The sequence below is a fragment of the Rhinolophus sinicus genome, chromosome X (assembly GCF_036562045.2).
Source record: "Rhinolophus sinicus isolate RSC01 chromosome X, ASM3656204v1, whole genome shotgun sequence".
NCBI lineage: Eukaryota > Metazoa > Chordata > Mammalia > Chiroptera > Rhinolophidae > Rhinolophus > Rhinolophus sinicus.
The window spans coordinates 109,732,232-109,754,674 of NC_133768.1; the positions used below are offsets into that span (position 1 = coordinate 109,732,232).

A 22,443-nucleotide genomic window follows, 5' to 3' on the forward strand; every position below is an offset into this window, starting at 1 on the left:
TAGGTTAGCTTGTGGTATGACTATAAAGGAGTGAAACTGATTTTAACATGTTAGAAAACAAACTTCAACCCAGTAAATTTGAAGATCTAATTGGCTTTAATTAAGTAATTCATGAATCAGGCGGCATCTCATTTAGCAACTAGAGGGGTACTGGGAGAGGTTGTACAAAATGGAAGGATTTTTATAGGAAAAGGGTGGAGCAAGGGAACTATTAACAAAAGAAAAGGAATATTTTTGGGCCCTGGACACCTTTTCTTTGAGGGAAGAGAATGGGTAGTGTTTTTATTATGCAGGTTGCCTCTTTTTTCTATGGGAGATGGAGAGGAGCCTGTGACAGATTACCCTACTGGGATTTGAACAGAAACTTCCATACTGGTTGATGAAGATTATGTTTCTGGGAGAGGTTGAAACTGCAATTACATCAGGTATTAAATCTAGGTTTTGTATCATGGGCTTTTAGCATGAGTGACACCATTTTGGGCCTGTGTTTTTTCTTTAACCAGAAGGATCAGTTTGTAGATTCAGGAGGTATTTACAAGTGTGCACTGTATACTGAACCCTGTAGCCATACAACACCCCTCCCACATTTTAACACTGCCTATTTTAACAGTGGAGAGTCTGCTGCTTGGCTCTGAAGGAACAGAGAAATGATAGTGCATGCAGAACTCATCTTGGAGGAACACATTTTATAGGAGAGGGAATTAAAATCACAAAAGAACCGTTTAAAAGCAAATCACAGTATCATACATTTAAGTGGAGCAGATACTTAGAGGAATGGAGCCATCAAAGGGAGAATGGTTAATGAAGGCACTTGAGATGATCACACTGGACTGTACAGATTACAAAGCACTTTTTCCAAACATTATTTTCTCTTGACAAGAACCTACAAGGTATGTATTATGAGTCTCACTTTAAACACTGGGAAATTGGGACTCAGGGAAGCTAAGAGACTTGCTCTAGGAAGTGTCAGAGTTGAGGTTTGAGCCCAAAGCTGCATGGCCCCAAATTCTGTCCACCTTTCATGGCAGCTCTGTAACGCTGGACACAGTGGTGGAGGCTGGGCAGAATAGGCTGTTTTAAGCGTGATCCCTAGGGGACCACTTAAGAACATAGTGAGTCTTGGGGGGAGGTAGGTTCTGGAGATGCTAGTACTAATCCAGTTGTCAGGGATGGCTGAGATGCAGTTGGTCCTGCAGGAAAAGAGGATGCCTGCAACTTGACCCAAGATTTTATGTTTCAGACAGGGTGGTAGTGGGTTTCCTCTGTGAACCTGCAGACTGGCTTTGGCTAGTGTAATCGTAAAAATTAGCTCCTTAAACTTTGGTCACAACCTGCAACCAAGAAGGGAAATCTGGTTTTCCTTTCTTCCATCACTTTAGATTAGATCATCCCAGCTGTAAATTAAACAAGGAGAGACATTTAAGATTATATTTGTACTGTCATCAGTTTCCTGACCCTCTGCCACAACTTCAGAAAACAACTTAATTTGTACTGCATTGGCATATGAAAGGACAGCATTAGTCGGATATCTTTTTCATAGTTACAGTTTCATTTATACAGCAAGTAGAAGTACATGGGTTTTTTTCGTCCAAGAACAACCTTCCATTAAATTAATTCAGCTGTGTTGAGTATTTTACCAATGAATATCAAATCTTGGGGAAGGATTTAAAATGGAGAGAGAGTACGAAACATGAAGGGCCTAATTAAAGAGTAACACTTTGAAATTTTACATAAAGAGACTGAAGTACTTTTCTTTGTAAAATTAGAAGGTGTTCTTTTCATGTAAATATAACTAGCAAAAAGTTCTTTGATCATGTTCTTTCTTGAAAATTAACTGAAGCTATTTGGAAAAAGAAAGTTCTGTTTGTATCTGTTCTTGACAAAAGGCCAGCAATGAATGCGACTGTAAACCCTTTGTTACGCGTCATATCTTGAGCCTGAATTTATTATTTACATGCATAGACGAGTTACGTATGAAATACTCCTTAAGCTTTTGATTAACAATGTATGTACTTATTTGTTACTTGTACATTCTGATTATAAGTCAAATATCTCCCATCTATATTGACTTATATAGAGGAGCATCAAATACAAATTTACAGAAGATTTTGGAAAACTTTTTTCTCTTTTTATTTTACATTCTTGATAACCAAGCCAGTGGACTTAAAGCATAACATAGTTGTTTCACAGTGTTCTGTTGTCAGTCTGTGTCTTGTCCAGTACAACTCACTGTGTCTCTTGATACAGCACTGCCAAATAGAAACTTCTATGACATGATAAATGCCCTTTAATTTACTCTAATACAGTAGTCACTAGCCACATGTAACTACTGAACACTTGAAATGTGGCTGCTGTAATTGAAGAACTAAATTTTAAATTTTAATTTAGCTACATGTGGTTAGTGGCTACTGTACTGGACATTCATTCACGTGCTGCACAGGTATAGATATTTACTATTTAGAAGCCCACATGAGGTCATTTAATGGCTTTTAAAGAACAGATAGAAGCCTCAGCTTATCGTTGAAAACAGTTGTATCAAGTCAAGAACTGAGGTAAGGGGTGTGCAAATAGTTTAATTGAATTGACTGGTAAGTTTGTTTATTCCTTTAGTCACTCAGCAGATATTCATGAAGCACCTAGTAAGTGTTCATTGTGTGAGGTGCTGGGGATCCAAGAGGTTCAAAGCATGTGCACTGCCTTCAAGAAATTCACCAGGTAGAAAAGGTGGACAAAATGTAGTAACAGACTTGCATACAGAACAGAAGAGACTTGAATGAGGGAAGAGTCAGAGATGACATGCAGGTTTCAGTCCTGAGTGACTGAGAGGAAGGTGGCACTATCCATCAATATATGAGACACTGGAGGAGGAAGAGGAAGAACAAGAGGAGGAGGAGTTAATTGGACCATGTTGAATTGAGGTATCTGTTAGACATCCAGACAACATGTCCTATAGGCAGTTGGGTATATGAGTCTGGCTCAGGGAGAGATTTGGAGCTAGAGATGTATGAAGGTGGGAGAAAGGTGGGGATTGGGTTATAGGATAGTTAACAAGACTATGTGCTCTCTCAAGGGTGGTTATGGCTTCTGAGGGGGTCTGAAAAAGATGCATTTCAAAGGTGTGTTAACTTAGATTCACAAAAACAATAGACAGGACTTGCTTAAGGCAAAGATAAGTCTTTTAGTAAAGAAGTTGTAGGCCTGGGATGTGACTGTCCACCATGACCTGCCCAGTTAGGAATTGATGATCAGATCACCCTGTGAGGTTCCTGTCAGACTTATTGCAGCACCCCCTTTTCGTTCACAATGGTCTACAAGAGACATAATGTAAAGAAAGAACAAAAAGTGAAGAACAACCTTGAAGAAGTATCAACACTAAGTAAGAAAATATTCTCTTAGACTAAACTGGCTTATAAATTTAGTCAAAGACTGAAAAAAATAAAATATAGATGATAATCTTTTAGGAATTTTATTTTTAAATGATGATGGGGCAAATTTATAAGTAACTGCTTATGTCTAAGTTACTTGGTGTTGAAAGTCAAACCAGTAAGAAATATATATTAGCCATTTTATAGCACCATTACACACACAAATGATTAAATTAACTCATTACTTAGTTGTTTTACGCTATTTAAATTAATACTTCCTAAATGTATATTTCGGTATTCAAAACATAGTTTTTGAAACTCTTCTTAATTTTCTACCATTATAAAGATGATATAAGTAAAATGGATTTTTTTTCAGTGGGTCCTGTGAAATACAGAATGGAAAATTTCTCTTCATTGGATCTGTATTCCTTTTTGGAAACCATGCAGAAGAATCCAGTTATTGTTATTTTTGTATCTTCTGAATGAATTGGGTTTCACAAATATCACTTTGTCACTGTTGCTACAGTGATGCCTTACTTTTTATCATATCTGTTATGAGACTCCAGTTTCTCACTTTGTGGAGTGATAGAGATGTGGGAGAGGAGAAAATTTCCCCTTTTCCATCTTAGTTATTCTGGCTAGTCAAGTAATTTAAAAGACATAAGACAAGTTAACAGGAGAAAATGTATGGGGGTGTTTCATAAGAACGGGGCCTGAGGACATATCATGCAGTTGAGGCTTACAAGCCTTCTTGAGCTAAGGAGAAAGGGGGTAGTGGTTTGGGATTTCAAAGGGGAGGAAGGCAATTCACACGGAGATGAAAAGGCAAATGTTTGGTAAACAAATGTTTACTGGGCTGTCTTTAACAATGGGGCACAGAGAGGACTTTGATCAAATAGGCTTGCTAGGTTCCTCTCTGTCTGTCACACCTAGTCCATATAAAACTATAGTTATCTATGATAATAGCTCCCTTCCTGGAGCAGGTCTTCTATCTAAATTCTTTTGGGCAATTAGAGGGAAGGTCAAAGGTTCTTCCTGAATCTTTTCTTTCCTAAAAAACAGCCAGCTTAAAATAATATCCCAAAGAGGCATAGTTTTAGGTGGCAGACTCTGCTCCCCTTTAGGGGTTTTTCACTCTTTGGCCTGCAAAAGAAAAAACTGAACACAAAATACATTGTCATAATTCTCAGTTATGAAATTTTAAGGTTTGAAAAGTAATTTCAGTATTAAAAACAAGGTTCTCATTCATATTCTCTCTCTTTTGCTTTCTCTCTATTTGGTGAAAAGTAAGCTAGTATTTATGTCATGAAGCTGCATTCTCACCTTGGGCATCAAAATTCTAATTTTGATAGAAATAAATTGTTAATGAGCCAGAGAATGGAGAGTTTCTCTAATTACAGGAAACAAAATTAAATTTGGCCTGAAGGCATTTTTTTTGTAATTGCAGTTGGTTTAAAACTTAAGAACGTTCACTGATACACCTTGTGTTTTTTTTAAAGTTTGCTTTGCTCATCACTGTCAAAAGAGACATTGAGACCGCAGCAAACTTCATTCAAATGAAGGTCCAGATGGTTTATTTTATAGATATGGTACAGAACAACTTTCTCTGTAGGAAACACAACACCCCAAAATTGATGATGTTATGTATTAAGAAAAATAAAATATTTTTCTAATTTGAACCTTATTTTACTGTAATTATAGAAAATTTTGATTTAAATGGCAAGTGAAATGTGCTTACCATCTCTCTTTTTACCAATTTACAGAAGTGCTCAAGGCCAAAGGAATTCTAGGACTCAACCCCTGTTTGTTGAATGTCCTGCTGCTGTCGCAAACGTATGTACATTGACAACCAAAAACTAAAAGCTTTTATCCCCATAATGTTGATTCTTTAGTTAATGTGTGTTGCCAATGTGGGGGAGGAAAATAATTTTTCCTCTACACTTCTAGGTTCTTGGCTGAGGTGCCCCTATACTAAAAAGATTCACAGGCTTAAAAATGCACAAGAGTTTAATAACATGGATGCCTCCTGTATACATGGGAGAGACCCAGGAAATCTGAGAAATTCCTTGAAATGGCCCAAGCCACCACATTAAATATCATCTTCAGCTAAAGACAAAAGATGTTGAGCGGAGGGGGACTGGGAGGAGGCCAGCTATGGGAGGTTACCAGGGAAAATACAGTGAACAAGGGTAAGGTGGTTACAAATATTTCATTCCTTGCCTTCGGCATTGATAAGTCTCTAGAGATGTGGTCATCCTCCTCTTCCTGGTACAGAGCAGGAGACGCCCTTACCAATAGAGGTTTCCCTTATAAATATAAACGTTTCTTACCAAATGGTAACTTCTACTCAGTTTTCAGAGTTTCACCTGTGTCTACTGTTGCTTAAAAATAACCAACTTGAAATAATCAATATGCCAAAGAAACATATTTTGGGTTGACAAATTCTGCTTCTCTTCACCAACATAGAAAGGTTGTAATTTCAAAAAATATCCCATATGGGCATGGCACAATTGTTACACAATTGCCATTTTGTAGCCATTTCTTATTGGGAGCCAGTAACAGCCATGCTTGGAATGGTCCCTATACTAGCTTTAAAGACAATTAAGCTAAATTCTATGCCAGACATTGTTCAAGATCTTTTTGACTTGTGAGTGCATTTCAAGATAAAGTTTACTGACCTTCCTGCTGTATTAGGCTTTGTGAATAGACTCATGAGACTGCATTATGCCATCATGAGCAGAGCCCAGTCCCTAATTAACCTAGATTGTCCCCCTTCCTCTTCCTAAGCCATTGAATGTATAATTCATTTATCCATTCACCAGACATTACTAGAGAGAATGCTATAGGGATACACATTAATAGAAAAATGAACCCCGGGTTTCTCCTCAATGATCTGAATCTAGTCTGAGAGATGAGATCAAACTGCAAGAAAAAAGATATGGAAGAACAGAAAAAACGTCCCAGAAAGCCTTCCCAATGGGTGGATGGTCTTTCACCTTACCCGCCACTCCATGGGTATGTAAGACAGCGGCATGTAAGGCAGCGGCTAGGCTGGATCACTGCAGTGGTGACAGTACTGCAGAGGGAAAAGATGGACTAGACATAAGAAGATAAGGGTTTGATTCCTGATTCTGCCAATTTTGTGATCTGGAGATAGTTATTTTACCACAGAGAGACTCCGTTTCTTAATCTGTAAAATGGAAGTAATAATAATCTCTGCTAGGCTACCTCATATGGATGTAATAATGCTCAAAAGAAACCTTATTTATTAGTACATTGTCTATATTCCTGCAATAAAATGAAGCTTTTGTGAGAGCAGGGACTGTCTTGCTCATCAGCATATCCCCAAATATCTTGAACTAGGCTTGCTACACGCAATAGGTGCTCATAAATTTAGATGTGCAAATGAATATTAACTTTCCTGCCCAAAGTAGCCAAAAATAAAACACAAAATAAGTGAAATAATAGTTTTCAAAATAATGGGCAGCAGGCAACAAAGGACAGGGACTCTTAATAGATGGGAAATGAATGAGGTGAGCCCTACAATTGCCACAGCTTGCTCCCTAATGAGTTTCCAGGCCACATGGCCAAGAGAGACAACACACAGGGATCCCAGTGGACTCTCTGAGTTGAGATTGAGGTGAGAGTATAGGGGGTCTAAGGTTGTTAGCAGAGCATCAGAGAAGAGAAGGCTGGATGGAGAGAGAATGCCAAGGATCAGTGAGAGGAAAGAACCATCCAGAAGGATTAGAGGCTACAGTGCCAGCATTCATCCAAGGCTGGCAATAGTTCCTGTTTCTATCAGTCACACTGAAAATACTCATAATACACAGGACATGAAGTGTAAGGGTACACAGAAAGGTCTTGCCTTAGTTGTGGAGAAAAGTTAGCCCTAGGGGAACCAGTGCTCTGGTTCTATCAAATCATTAAGGCAAAACCAAAAAGGATCAAACGTTTCCAAGCCGTTTCACTACATTCTAGAACAAAGATGAAGCATGTTTACAGGAATGCAAAAATATCCACTACCCTACAAGGTAAAAATGAACAATATTTGGCATTCAGCCAAAGATTACCAGGCATTCCAAGCAGTGATATATGATCCTTATTTAAGAGAAAAATCAATCAGTAGAAACCCACTCAGAACAAACACAGATTTTAGAATTAGTGGACAAGGATATTAAAAACAAATGTATTACATATGTTAAAAAAACTTAAATAGAAACATGGAAGATGGGGAAAAAACTCTCAAGTCAGAATTTGAGTAATGAAGACAACAATGGCTGGGATCAATGGCAGATTAAACACTGTAGACTTAGTAGATTAGTAGATTTAAACACAAAGCAATAGAAATTCTCCGAAATTAAACACAAGGAGAAAAAACTTTAAAAGGAATGAGAAAAAAGAAAAAAAAAAGAAAAAAAAAAAGAAAAATGAAAAGAACATCAATTAGCTGTTAGAAACTTTAAGCAGCCAAATACCGAGGGTGTCAAAAAATGTATACACATTTTAAGAAAGGAAAAAAACTGTATTAATTGTAATACTCAATATGTACCTATAACAAAAGATGAATACAATTCATGTTTGACTTCTGCAGTTACAAGAGGTGCTCAAAGACACTGAGGTGCTCAGTGTCCAGACACTTCTGATTACGGTGAACTACTGTTTTAGCATAGATAACATCACTTAAAATGTGTACACATTTTTGGCACTCCCAGTATACGTATAAATGAAATCTCCAAAGGGTAGACAGGTGTACACAAAATAATTACCTGAATAATGGCCAGAAGTTTTCCGCATTTGGTGAATGCTGTAATACCAAGATCCAAGGATCTCAACTAAACCTAAGCAAAAGAAACATGATGAAAACCACACAATGCACGCACTGGCCCCCTGCCAGGGGTCATCATATTTTGATCTGTCATCTGTTACTACAGACAAGCCTGTAGTCAAAGAAGCATGTTCTATTCAAAACAACTGTTAATTAGCAAGGAATTGAAAATAAGGTGATGTATTCAGGACAAAGTTCCTTCCACAAAACCACCACCTCGCCATTTGGACATCAATGCCAATCCAAACCAATTTTTTCCGAATTGACTGTCCCGAATACTTTCATGATGAATGTAGGTGACTCGTGTTACCAGCTACTGACATTCTGCCATCCAAGCCTAGAGATCTGTTTCTCCTGAACCGTGTTGCACTGAACAGGCATTTTGGTAGAACTGGAACTTGCATATTTTCAGGTTGCTTTTTCACCAAAATCCATGGTGTCTGGAGGTCACAGGCAAGTCTTCAGAAGTAGTTGACTTTGAGCATGTACCAGGGAGCTGGGTGGGGTAGCAGAGCCATAGTACCCCTCAGACTCAGAAGCACTCTGCCCAAGCTGATGATGTGTTAATAGGGAGGACAGGACAAATCTAACTTAGGGAATGATCACAAAGATATCTACTGTTGGTTTTACAACTACTATGTGGTAGGCACTTAATCAACAGGTACTTAGGAAGTATCTAAAAAGTGGTCTAAGAAGGTCAGCCCTAACACAGACTAGGGGTGGGGAGTGAGATGGTACTCATGATAAAGTGATAATAATACTAATAACTAAAATTTATTGAGGACTTATGTATCAAGGATTGGGCTAAGTGCTTGACCTTCACAACAAGTCTATGAGGCATTATCATTCTAGTTTTACAGATAGTAAATCTTGGGTTCTTGCTATTTAATAACTTGTCCAAAGTCACACAGAGCGGCAGAGTCAGGATTCAAACCCAGGCCTGTCTGGTCGCAATAGCTGTCTCTTACCACACAAGGAGGCATCTACTTTCAAAGCTCTATTTTTTCACATTGTCCTATTCTGTTATGACTTCTGTTTCTTTATATTTTTGAACATTTTGAATGTATTTATTTTAAAGGCCATTTCAGATTCATTAATTTATTGATTCATTGAACAAATATTTACTTAACACCTACTTTATACCAGATACCGTTTTAGGTGTAGGAAGTGGATACATCAGTTAAAAAAAAAAAAAAAAAAAAAAAAAACTGAAAATTTCCTGCTCTAGAGGAGCTTACATTCTAGCAGGAGAAGATAGATGATAAACCAGATAAGTACATTAAACAAATAAATCACACAGTAGAAGGTGAGAAGAGCTATTGAAAAGAAGTAGAGAAGGATGAGAAGGATTGGGAATACAGCAGGTAGAGGGAGTACAGTATTAAATATGAGAAAAGATTGAAGGAAGTGAGAAAGGTAGCCATGAAGCCATCTGGGGGAAGATTCAAGAAGTGAAAGTGTGCCTAGTGTTGAGAGTGTTAGCAGAAATTCAATTGGGGAAATTTGATGATCTAATTGGTTTTATTGAGCGATTCGTGAATCAGGCGGTATCCCATCTGGCATGTAGAGAGATGCTCCTGAAGAGTTGTACAAAATGCAAGGGTTTTATAGGCAGAAGGAGGGTGGAGCAAGGAAGTCATTAGCCAAAGAGAAGAAAGGATTGTTTCAGGCCAGGTCATCATCTTTCTGGGGGAAGGGAATGGCAGGGGTTTCATCATGCAGATGACCTCACTAGTGCTAATCAGGAATTTTCAGATTGACTGTTTAAAGGTCACATTGCTGGGAGAGGTTGAAGTTGCAATTACATGGGGGGCAAATGACTCCATGTTGGGCCTGTTATTTCTTTTTTTTTTAACAAGATGTTGACCCAAGAAATGAGCAGACCTGTAGAGAATTTTTATAAGCGTTCATTTGAGCCAAACTGACATACGCTGGGGAGCAAGATCTTAAATGCTCCAAAGAATAATAGTTTTGCAGCTTCTTTTATGCATTTGAAATTAAGGAAGGGAATAGGGAAGATTACATGAGAGTGGGAGAAAGCAAGGGCAGGATTAGATTACAGGCTAGTTAAGATGATGTGTTCTTATCTTTTAAAAGGAGGGGTCTAAAAGGGGGCATTTCAAAGGTGTCCTAACTTAGATGCACAGAACCAATGGACAGGGCTACTTCAGGCAAAGATAAGCCTTTCTGAAAAGAATTTATAGGCCTGGGGCCGGACTACCAATCATGACCTGCCCAGTTAGGAATTTGTGATCAGATCACCCGGTGAGGTTACTTTCCATAGGACCCCTTATTTTTTCATCCATAGTTCCCTGTTTTGGTCACAAATCAATCTGAATGATGCATTGATGAACAACCTTTTGGTCAGATAGTGTGGTCTCACAGCACTAGCATGGCTCATTCGTGGGAAATCTCAGTATTGACGTCGTCTTGTCGACCATTGGGGATGGGGCAATACCGTTAACTATGGAATGTGAGCTGAGGCTGTTTTTCCCAAAAGGGAAGGGAGGTAAATGGAAAGCAACCAGGTCGTCGTGCTTTCATTGCACAAAAAATACTCTGGATTTCTATCCTATGAACTCTCATGATCTGAGTTTTGCCTTCTGTCTCATTGTTTTTGTATTTGGCATCTAGTGTAATGTTTACATGAGCCATGAAAAGATTATTAACAGTTATAACTGTAAACAGTTGGGCTATATAGAAAAACCCAAAGAACAAGTATAAGTATCATTATGACTAATATCATTGACAGGTAAAGACAATCAAGCAGAATGGATTCTGAGTTCAGCATCAATTCATAGCTATACAAGCATTTTCGATGTCTTGGAATAGCTGTCTACCTCTGATGTCAGCAGCTTCTCAATCTCAATTAGTCTTTGATGTCCTGTTGTAGGTGGAGGCGAGTGTCAGAGACAAGGGTAGATGTCCATTTGTGGATAGGTGCCTAATAAGGTCCCTTCTAACGAGGTTGGAGGGTGCCTTTTATATGATGTCCTTTCCAATAAGCAAAATCTAATCTTTGTCTCCTGGGAACTCGCTGTGAAATGAAGTGGTTACCTATTTGGCATTTTCTTGAAGTGACTCTATCAAACCTCGGCAATAGTGTAAGATGTCTCCTTTCAATAATGTCAGCTGATAAAATTCCTTCATCTAATTTAAGTCCAGTTTAGATCCATTATGATGCATGAAGGAATGTAACAACTGAAAAACTGGGTATGGTAGGGAACAGGGAAGAACTAAGCGCCCATTTTGGGTTTCCCATAGCTCTGACTTACTCATTTAATTTACAACCATTGTTTACCCATACAATATATCTTGGAAGTTTTTTTCAGTCACTTATTTTTAAAATGTTTACCATGCAGTTTATCATGAAAGACAAATATTTTGAGATGTTATTCTGGAACACCACCAAGTTATTCCTACATCTATTGAGATTTTTGACCCTTAAAACTTTAATTTCTAATGAAAACCAAGAAATAAGCAATTAGCATTCTTTAGCTTGGCAGATTAATGAAGATATTTATAACCTCTAGAAATATATTTCATAGACATCAAAGTCAATTATTAATATGGGATTATTTTTATAAAACCAAGGTAAAATCAAGACATGTCTGTTTTACTTAAATTGACAAACTTAAGCTAGCTTGTATTTACTAAAGATTAACGTTGGATCACATGAACTTGAAAAGTATTTGTTAGTTTCTGTATTTCTGAAAATTTTAGAATACCCAGTCCTTACGCGTGCTTGTCTTTAGATTAATTTTAATAATACTATCCAAAGGGAGAAAATTATCTCACATTTACAACATACGTCTATAGACACACACAGACACAGAGACCTTTTAGCCAGGAGAACAACTCACCAGTTTATAAAAGAATGGTTGGATCTAAATTGTGTTTTGCAGGTATTTTCAACTTATATCTGTCCTTGACCACTCAAGTTCCAAATGACCTTCTCCTTTATAAAATAAGGACAGCCAATTTTTTTTACTGTTATTTTATTAAATTTATTGGGGTGACAATTGTTAGTAAAATTACATAGATTTCAGGTGTACAATTCTGTATTACATCATCTATAAATCCCATTGTGTGTTCATCACCCAGAGTCAGTTCTCCTTTCATCACCATATATTTGATCCCCCTTACCCTCATCTCCCACCCCCCACCCTCTACCCCCCTTACCCTCTGGTAACCACTAAACTATTGTCTGTGTCTATGAGTTTCTGTTTCTCATTTGTTTGTCTTGTTCTTTTGTTGTTTTTGGTTTATATACCACATATCAGTGAAATCACATGGTTCTCTGCTTTTTCTGTCTGACTTATTTTGCTCAGCATTACACTCTCAAGATCCATCCATGTTGTCACAAATGTTCCTATATCATCTTTTCTTACTGCCGAATAGTATTCCATTGTGTATATATACCACAACTTCTTTATCCATTCATCTATCGAAGGACATTTTGGTTGTTTCCATGTCTTGGCCACCGTAAACAAAGCTGCAATGAACATTGGAGCACACGTGTCTTTATCTCTAAATGTTTTCAGATTTTTGGGGTAGATACCCAGGAGAGGGATTGCTGGGTCATATGGCAATTCTATTCGTAATTTTTTGAGGAACCTCCACACTGCCTTCCATAACGGCTGCACCAGTCTGCATTCCCACCAACAGTGTATGAGGGTTCCTTTTTCTCCACTGCCTCTCCAACATTTGTTACTATTTGTCTTGTTGATGATCGCCATTCTGACTGGGGTGAGGTGATATCTCATTGTGGTTTTGATTTGCATTTCTCTGATGATTAGTGATGTTGAGCATTTTTTCATATGTCTATTTGCCATTTGTATGTCCTCTTTGGAGAAATGTCTCTTCAAGTCCTCTGCCCATTTTTCAATTGGGTTGTTTGTTTTGTTGTTGTTGAGTTGCATGAGTTCCTTGTATATTCTGGATATTAGCCCCTTATCGGATGCACTGTTTGCAAAAATCTTCTCCCATTCAGTTGGTGGCCTCTTTATTTTGTCGATGTTTTCTTTTGCTGTGCAGAAGCTTTTAAGTTTCATATAGTCCCATTCGTTTATTTTAGCTTTTGCTTCCATTGCCTTTGGAGTCAAATTCATAAAATGCTCTTTGAACCCAAGGTCCATAAGTTTAGTACCTATGTTTTCTTCTATGCAGTTTATTGTGTCAGGTCTTATGCTTAAGTCTTTGATCCATTTTGAATTAACTTTGGTACGTGGTGACAGACAGCAGTCCAGTTTCATTCTTTTGCATGTGGTTATCCAATTCTCCCAGCACCATTTATTGAAGAGGCAGGACAGCCAATTTTAATACCTCAAAGAATTGGGTTGACACCTAAATGAAATATTTATCTAAATCCTTTTACGTAGCTTCCTTTTAGCTGAGAGGACAAGGCCTTTTTAGTTTTGAGACATTCTCTAATAGTTTTCTTTCCATTCACTTTACCTAATTTTATAGCCAGCTTTTTCTAATTGCTTGTGCAAAAATTCATTTAGAAGTATCAAAAGATCCTCATCTCAGCCATCTTACTATTAATGGGTGGCTGACTGTTGTGGGGTTGTTGCTTCAGAGGCATGATTTTCCATCTTAATTTTGAGATCTGTAGAGTCTGAACAAACTTCTGGGGCAATCCAGCCTTTTTGCGCATGTCTCCAGACAAGCCAAATGTGGTAAATATCCCTACAAGACTGTTTTACACCATAAAGGAAATTTTCCTCAGGCAACCCCACAAAGATTCTTAAGAATACCCACGCAAGGGCCAGCGAGAGCTTACAGGACACCACTGGAAACATGATGCTTACCAAGGCATGGGCCCCTCTCTGGGGGTGAACCCATTCCATGGCACCCTGCCCTGCCCTTCTCCCCAGGTCTCCTGCTGGCTTCTCCAGGATTGGCTGTGCTACTACACTGGAGAACTCTTGGTTCCCATCTCTGCCACTCTGGCTTCAGGGATTTAAACAACTATCCTCACCCCTTTGGCTATTTGGGTTGGAGAAGCAAGTGTCATTTTTCCAAGCTAAAGAGAGTTCAGCCTCTCATTTAACCAGCAAAGATTTTGTTCAGACTCTCAGTAAGCAATCCAATTAAAAAGACAAAATTAAAAGCAGCACCCCATTTTTTCCCTTCCTTTCCCTGGGTTATCTCAACCCTATCCACTTCGAGGATTTTTTAAGAACAGCTCAGATAAAGTCATGGCCTGCTGCTTTAAAGCAAGGAGGCCTGCGCTTCTGAGAGAAGTCTCACCCAAGTTTACCCGATGCGAAGCAGGGAGCCGGTGGGACACAATGGACCCTTGCTTGTAGCTGGCACCAGGTCTCGGCCTGCAGGGTGGTCCTTTGTGGGCTTCTTTGGAATTCTGCTGACTATGCCCAGTAAATGTTGACATAAGAACTGTCCAAAGCTGTAGAGAATTTTTAAAAGAGTTTATTTGAGCCAAACTGATGACGTATGCCGGGGAGCAAGATCTCAAATGCTCCAGAGAATAAAAGTTTTTGCAGCTTTTTTTATGCATTTGAAATTAAGGAAGGAAACATAAGGAAGATTACATGGAGGTAGGAGAAAGGAAGGCCAGGATTGGATTACAAACTAGTTAAGATTATGTGCTCTGACACTTCAGAAGAAGGGGTCTGAAAGGGTGATCAGGTATTAGAAGGAGAGGTCTGACCAAAAACAACAAAAGAACAAGACAAACAAATGAGAAACAGAAACTCATAGACACAGACAATAGTTTAGTGGTTACCAGAGGGTAAGGGGGGTGGGGGGTGGGAGATGAAGGTAAAGGGGATCAAACATATGGTGATGGAAGGAGGACTGACTCTGGGTGATGAACACACAATGGGATTTATAGATGATGTAATACAGAATTGTACACCTGAAATCTATGTAATTTTACTAACAGTTGTCACCCCAATAAATTTAATTTAAAAAAAAGAAGGAGAGGTCTGAAAGGGGGCATTTCAAAGGAGTGTTAACCTAGATGCACAGAACCAATGGACAGGCCTTGCTTAAGGCAAAGATGAGCCTTTTAGTAAAGAAGTTATAGCCCTCGGGCATGACTACCCACCATGACCTGCCTACTTAGGAATTTATGATCAGATCACCCTGTGAGGTTACTTTCCATAGAACCCCCTTTTTTTTGTCCACAGAGAATAGCAGGGAGGCCAGACGGGCTTGAGCAGAGTGAACAAAGGGGAGAGTAGGTATGAAGTCAGAGATGCAATGGGAGTTAATAGACTGTGGGGAGGAGGTGCAAGAGTGGAAGCTAGGAGCCCAGTTAGGAGGTTATCAGCAATCCAACTGAGAGATGATGATGGCTTGGACCAAGGTCTTAACAGTGGAAATTGTGAGAAGTGGTTGGGTTCTAGATATATTTTGAAGGAAGAGCCCATGGATTTGCTGACATTAGATGAAATGTGTGAGAAAAACAGGGGAGTTAGGCATGACTTTAAGCTACTTGACCTGAGCAACTGGAAGGGTAGTATTACATTAACTGAGATGGACAAAACTGTGGGAAGAACTTGCAAGCTTAGGGGTGTTTGTTGGGGGTTGTAATAACAGAGTCTCAGTTTTGAAGATGTTTGCATTTGACATGCCTATTAGGCAGCCAGTTGGAAATGTAGAGCAAGATTGGAGATGAGAATATGGAAATCATCAACATGGATGGTTTTAAAGCTATAAGCTTGGATGAGGTCACCAAGGGAGTAAGAACAGATAGAGGCAAAGACCAAGGACTAATCCTAGAGTACCCCCAGAGTTAAGAGATTAGGGAGAAGAGAAGGAATCAGCAATGGAGACTGAGAGGAAGTGACCAGTTAGGTAAGAGGTAAGCCAAGTGAAGTGATAATGATTATGACTTGAGACTTTAAGCAAACATGGGTCTGTGGGAGGAGCTAGGGCTTATGGGAGGAGTTCTCACACTCTGCATAATCACAAGAACCCTACAGGAAGAACTCTATGCTTACAATAAAGCTCTATGGTTGTAACTGTCCCTCCCCTTAACTTTCTTTCCCCTTCTCTTTACACTTCTCCATCTTGGCACACAGTGCAGTGTTTTCATGTGGATCACCGTATCTACATGCACTGGTTTGCAATCTTTTTCTTTTTTTCCCAAATAAATCATTTTTAGTGACAAAACACCAAGTCAATATTATTTTTCAGTTGAGAGAAGAAAGTATTTTCGGGAGGAGGGAATGATGAACAGTGTCAAACACTGCTGATGGATTAGGTAGGTTCACAACTCAGAAGTGACCATTAGATTTAGGACCTGGAAGCCACTGCTGAACTTGAGAAAAGTTTTGGTGGAGTATGGACAGGGGCGGGCAGATAACATCTGATTGAGTAGATTTAAGAGAGGCTGGTGGAATTGGAGACATTTGAGTACTTTCCCTTTTGAGAAGTTTTGCTCTCAAGGGAATCACATAAACCAGATTGTAGGTGGAGGAGAGGAGGGATCCAGAGAGGACTTTTAATGGGGTATGTATATATTTTAAATTCTACTCAATTTTTTTTCAGTTATTAAATTTTTCAATTATAGTTGGCATTCAATATTTTATATTAGTTTCATATATACAGCGTATTGGTTACACATTTATGTAATTTATGAAATGATCCCCTTGATAAGTCTAGTACCCACCTAGCACTATACATAGTCATTACAATATTATTTACTATATTCTACTCTATTTTATCTAGCATTTTCCCCATGTCTATTCAATGTGTCATCTTCACTGGACAACTTATAGCACTTTTTTTTTCCAAAAAGGAAAATGCTAGGATCTCTTAAAATTAGGCAGAGCACTTTTGGCATTAAGCTAACAATAGAGAAACTGTGAAGATTGGAAGACATACTTCTAGATTGCCACCCCCACAACGTATACCCACTTCTAGATCACATAATCATCAGGTATTGGAGCCTGCATTTGAAGCCTACTCTGTGTAACCTCAAAGGCAATGCTTCTCTTTCCAAATCCTTTAGCATCCTGTTCATGGGGATGATTGTGGAATAAAAGTAAACCCAAAACTCCTCTTCAACTTGTGAAAGCATACTGATTGCCTTTCTGTCCCCATGTATGCATTTTCATTTCATCTTTCTTTTTTTTTTTTAAATTTTATTAAATTTATTGGGGTGACAATTGTTAGTAACATTACATAGATTTCAGGTATACAATTCTGTATTACATCATCTATAAATCCCATTGTGTGTTCATCACCCAGAGTCAAGCTGCCTCTCTTGAAAGACTGTCTTCAGGCCTTAGTCCTAATTGTGTTTTAGACTAGTATCTTTTTGCTTCCAAAGTCATTTTTTTTCTCTTTGTTTTTTCTCAGACCAATTACCATTACTACACATGATTCTGTCATTTAAGTTTATTTAAGCTCACTGCATTTATATTGATAGGCTAAAACATATGAAAGCACAAAATGGATATCTTAATCAACGTCTGAGTATATACATTTCTATTGAAAATCATCCAGGAAGTAAGGAGCTAGTGATATAAATCGATATGAGGCTATGATAAAGAGCAGAAGAATGAGGGCAGAGAGAGGTCATATCCCACCTCAATGAATACCACCCCACCAGAATATCTTTTTAAATAATGAAAACATTGCCACATTCTGCTTATTTTAAGAAGTACAAAACACAGTGTATTTGAACAGTGAGGTTGCACAATTTCTTGAAGTTCAAATGTTGGGATTTGATCTGAATGAGTGTGCTCCAAAAAACAGGTTCCTTGTAGAAAAATAAGCTTGGGTCTATGTCTTAATTTAGTCCAAAACATACAAGCAAGCAAACTAACAGTCTTTTGGCAGAGATGTAAAAGATTTCATTGATAAATCAGGTGTTGTACTTCAATTTTATATAAGCAGTGAGCCCCAGACTATTCAGAAAAGATCCAGTTGTTAAGGATGTGGAAGTGGATCACTAAATAGGAATACAATGTATATGGTTTAAAGCAGTACATGGCTTAAATTGAGGTAGCCAGGGTTAAGGGAATGAGCACTGGGTTTGAAGTCACTGGATTCTATCCCTTGCTCTGCTCCTAACTTGCTGTAACCTTCTCTTTGACACTGTGAAATGGGGGAGGTGGCAGTAGAAGCTCTCCAGGGCTATTTCTGTCTCTTTGCTACTATAGTAAAGGTACTTCTGCTAATAACACTTTCAACTTTAATCTGTGTTTTAAAAACATGGAATAAAAAAAAACAAAACATGGAGTAGTTGCTAAAAACATGGAGCAACAGCTCCCCAATTGGCCCTTCCTTGCTCTAAACCTAGGCTGCATGTGCAGGACCTCTGGAAAAATGGCCCTGTTGGTGGTACTGTTCTCCCACAGCCTTCCCACTGCTCTGAACCAGCCAGTCAGCATCCTACTAACACTCTGGAAGGTGTATTTTCTTTCGTTCCATGGTCTTTGATTGGCACATATTTTTATTATACTTGTGCTTTTAGCACATCTATACTATGTTTCTCTTCTCAGTTTTTATAATGTATAGAATGGGGCACCCATAATCACTGCTTGTTGTTCTGGCAATATTTTTCATGGACATGTTTTGTGATGGTTTGGTGTCAATGTATTCAATTATTGAAGCAATGTCAGAAATTGTTATGTGAAATGCACCAAAGTTTGTTCTGCCTGTGTTTCCTCTTATTTATATACCTCTTTGACTCCAAATTAACATGGCATCTTTTTCTCTTTTGGAAATTCCTAGGATGAAGTTGCCCTTATAAAGCTTGAGCAGTATGGATCACAAGAATTTACTCCTGTAATGGACGTGCATTCTGGTACATCTTCTGAAACCAGCACACCTACCCTGCTAAAGATGCTTGGATCATCAAGTAGGTACATTTGGACATTTGGATAGGGTCTATTGAGAAAGAAAAGTAGTGGCCTTACATAGTAGTTACAGTTTTTCAAGTGAAGATAATGTTCCATTTATAATGGTGTGAAATCAAAGGAGTGAATTCTAACTTTCTTCATCTTTAAATTTTTTTTTTTTTTTGATGATGGCGATCGCGGACTATGTGAAAGTTAAAGAATTTACATTTGTTATGTTAATACATACTTTCGTTGCTAAGTTGCACGTACTCAAACTGCTTATATGGGTGCAGTAAAATAAACTCAGACGGCTTCATCTTTAAATTTTTTGAGAATGATTATTTGAGAGCAATGAAAATGAATATCGCATCAATGGTTGAAGTGCTTGGGGAATGGTATTAGTCCCTCCCATTTAATTTTAATCTTCTAAAGATTGGTGCTAGATCGTAGTTCTTGAAAGAAAAGCATCTTATCTTTTCATACTCATGTAGCCTTTTCTGCTATGGCATAGTAGTTGCATTCCAAAGAAATCTCTTGTTTGTAAAATTGTACTATAAGAAGAATGGCTAGTACAGAGCAAAAAGGATAGTCTCAAAACAAGTGATATCTATTATGTAAGTTTTAATATTAAAGATATTTCATAAACATAATTGTACTAAAATACAAAACTTAAAGCAGTGGTAGATGCATAATGGAGAGTATGTCCTCTAATTAGCTGAGCTTATTATAGATAACTTATATTGTGGAATCTCTGTATATAGACGTGATACCTCAATTTTTTAAATACTCTAGTTAACAACCTTTCCATTATTGCTGTCAATCTCAAAACTTTGTTTAAAAAAGTCTTTTCAAAATAATTGATTTTGGAGGGGAGAAGGCAAAGTCCATGGACCCACAATTGTCATTTCTAAAATGTATAAGAGCAATTTAGTTTTAAATTTGCACACAGTAGAATTCACTCTTTGAGAAGTGTATAGTTCTCTGGGTTTGACAAAGGCAAAGAGTCATGTATCTACCACCACAGTGCCAAGCAGAAAGTTTCTATTACCCCCAGATTCCTTTGTGCTGCCTCTTTGAACTCAAACTCTGTCCCCCATTCTCTGGCAACCATTGATCTGTATTCCATCTCTGTTTATCTTTTTCCAGAACGTCATGTAAATAGAATCATACAACATCTAGCCTTTTTGGTCTGACTTTGTTAACAAAATGCATATAAGATTCATTTATGTTGCATGAATCAATGTTTCATTTCTTTTTCTTTGCTGAGTAGTAATGGATCATATGAGTGTACCACAGTAGTTTTTAAAAATTCGTTTGTCTGTAGAAGGACACCTGGGTTGTTTCCAAGTTTTCAGTGATTATAAATAGAGCTACTATAAACATCAGCATGGAGATTTTTGTGTGTGAATATAAATTTTTAAAGCACTTGGAGAAATTACTGAGAGTGGGACTACTGGGTCATATGGGAAGCGTGTATGAAAAAAAAAACCTGCCAAACTATTTTCAAAAAATGACTCTACCATTTGGCATTATTTAAATAACGTTCTCCACTTTGCTTTTTGGGGCTGTTGAAAGAGCATCCTGTTGCAACACCTCCAAGAGCACTTCACGAATTCCTGAGATCCCACATCCTGGGGAACTTAGTTTTTCAGAAGTGATTTATGACTAGGTTGAATGTTTTTTTGTATCAGTTGGAAGGTACCAAAAGAATTGTATAATGAAAAGACACTTAACACTAATGTGTTTGGGCACCGCTTATGCTTGAGTGAGCATAAGAGGTAAAGTCAGACACTGCCTCCTCTTTCTTCATTTTCAGATATGAACAGATTTTTAAGTAATTTCTGAATTACTCTTGGTACCTGGCATGTCTAGTCCTTAACATGGAATAAAACTGGACTCTCTTGTTTTTATGGCTTATAAAAGGAAATAATCAAATAGAAACCTATAGAATCTCTTTGATAGCATTGGTACTTTTGCTTTTTCGGTCATGAATTTCAGTGTGCTTCTCTCCTTAGGCTCATCATCTTCTCAGAGTTTTGAATTTCGTTTTGAGATGGATGATGCAGATGGGGTGGTTAAAGTGAAAGAGGAGGTCGAGGTGGAAGAGGTGATCCAAGTGATAGAATATGAAGAGGAAGAGGAGGACGAGGAGGACCAGATGGAAGAGGTGGATGAGGTGGAAGAGGACGAAGTGGAAGAAAACGATGAAGAGGAAGAGGAGGACCAGGTGGAAGAGGCCCTGCAGGAGACCCCCTCATCCTCCACTATGCCTGCTGACAGCAGTGCTGAGGTACCTCTGGAGTCTTACCCCACATATTTGTCTGGACCACTAACCCTGCAAAGCTCCAAGTTTCCACTCTTATGCCGAGTCTCACTTTGAAGAAAGCATGCTTTTTTTTTTTAAGTGCATCACTGTTGTACTGGATTTTTAGATGCAGCTGAGATTATAAGGGGTCCTAGCAAACAGGGAGGTTGGAGGTTCTCTAAGACCAAATCCCCATTCTCCTCTTAATGTGAAATATGCAAAGACACTGTGTTTGAGAGAAAGTTTGAGCTGAATAGGGAGCTTAACACTAAGAAAAGGCAGGATTTTAAGAGCCATGTTCCCTATCACATGTAACAGGATCCTGACTATCTCAAGGGAAGGTGACTTTTCTCTAATTTTTTTTTATTGGGGAATATTGTGGAACAGTGTGTTTTTCCAGGACTCATCAACACCAAGTCAAGTCATCATTTTTTTTTTTTTTTCCAATCTAGTTGTGGAGGGCACAGTTCAGCTCTAAGTCAAGTTGTTTTCAGTCTAGTTGTGGTTCCCCTTTTACTGTAACAGGTTTCTCTTTTGAACTAATTTATAACTGAAGTTTAAATATAATTTTTGTTTAAAATAGTCATAATAACCAGCAATGAGTGTGTGTGGTGTGTCTCTGCGTGTGGTAGCCTATTAGGCTTATTTGAGTGTGCCATGGATTGATAGACTAGAGTGCATCTAAAAGATGGAGACCAGGATGGAGAGGCACTAGAAAAAGTCATATGGTCAGTAATGGAAGGCACTGGAGAAAGGAGACTGGAGAGGGACAGGACAGCTTGATCCACATAGCCGTAGGGCTGTCCTGCTCCTGAAGTGGAAGATGTGTTTCCAATGGATCAAACTAGGGCAGAGAGAGAACAGCTCAGGGCAGGCTGCTTTCTGCTCCCTTCAAGGAAACCCTTCTGGGATGAGTTAGGTTGCCTCCCCAGGGGATGCGCCCCTCCCCTTTAATGGAATGGTTTGAGCAAAAGCTTGGTCGCTCATCTACCAGGGACAGCAGAGAAAAAAAATTCCTGCCTGGAAAAGAGCGGGTAGATGTGATGACCTATAAGGTTTGTCTATTCCAGTCCTGAATGTAGAGATTTTGTTTAGTCGAATGAATGCCTGCTTTCTTATATG

General features: G+C 38.4%; 1 protein-coding gene across 1 annotated transcript in view; it reads left to right on the forward strand.

The window, feature by feature from the left end:
- PASD1 (PAS domain containing repressor 1) overlaps positions 1 to 22,443 on the forward strand; it is an 85,245-nt gene that overhangs the window by 56,043 nt on the left and 6,759 nt on the right. Inside the window, exons 10-12 of the mRNA XM_074323419.1 lie at positions 5,129 to 5,198; positions 18,910 to 19,036; positions 21,032 to 21,306. Coding sequence (XP_074179520.1) covers positions 5,129 to 5,198; positions 18,910 to 19,036; positions 21,032 to 21,306 — 472 coding nt within the window. The remainder of the gene's footprint in view (positions 1 to 5,128; positions 5,199 to 18,909; positions 19,037 to 21,031; positions 21,307 to 22,443) is intronic.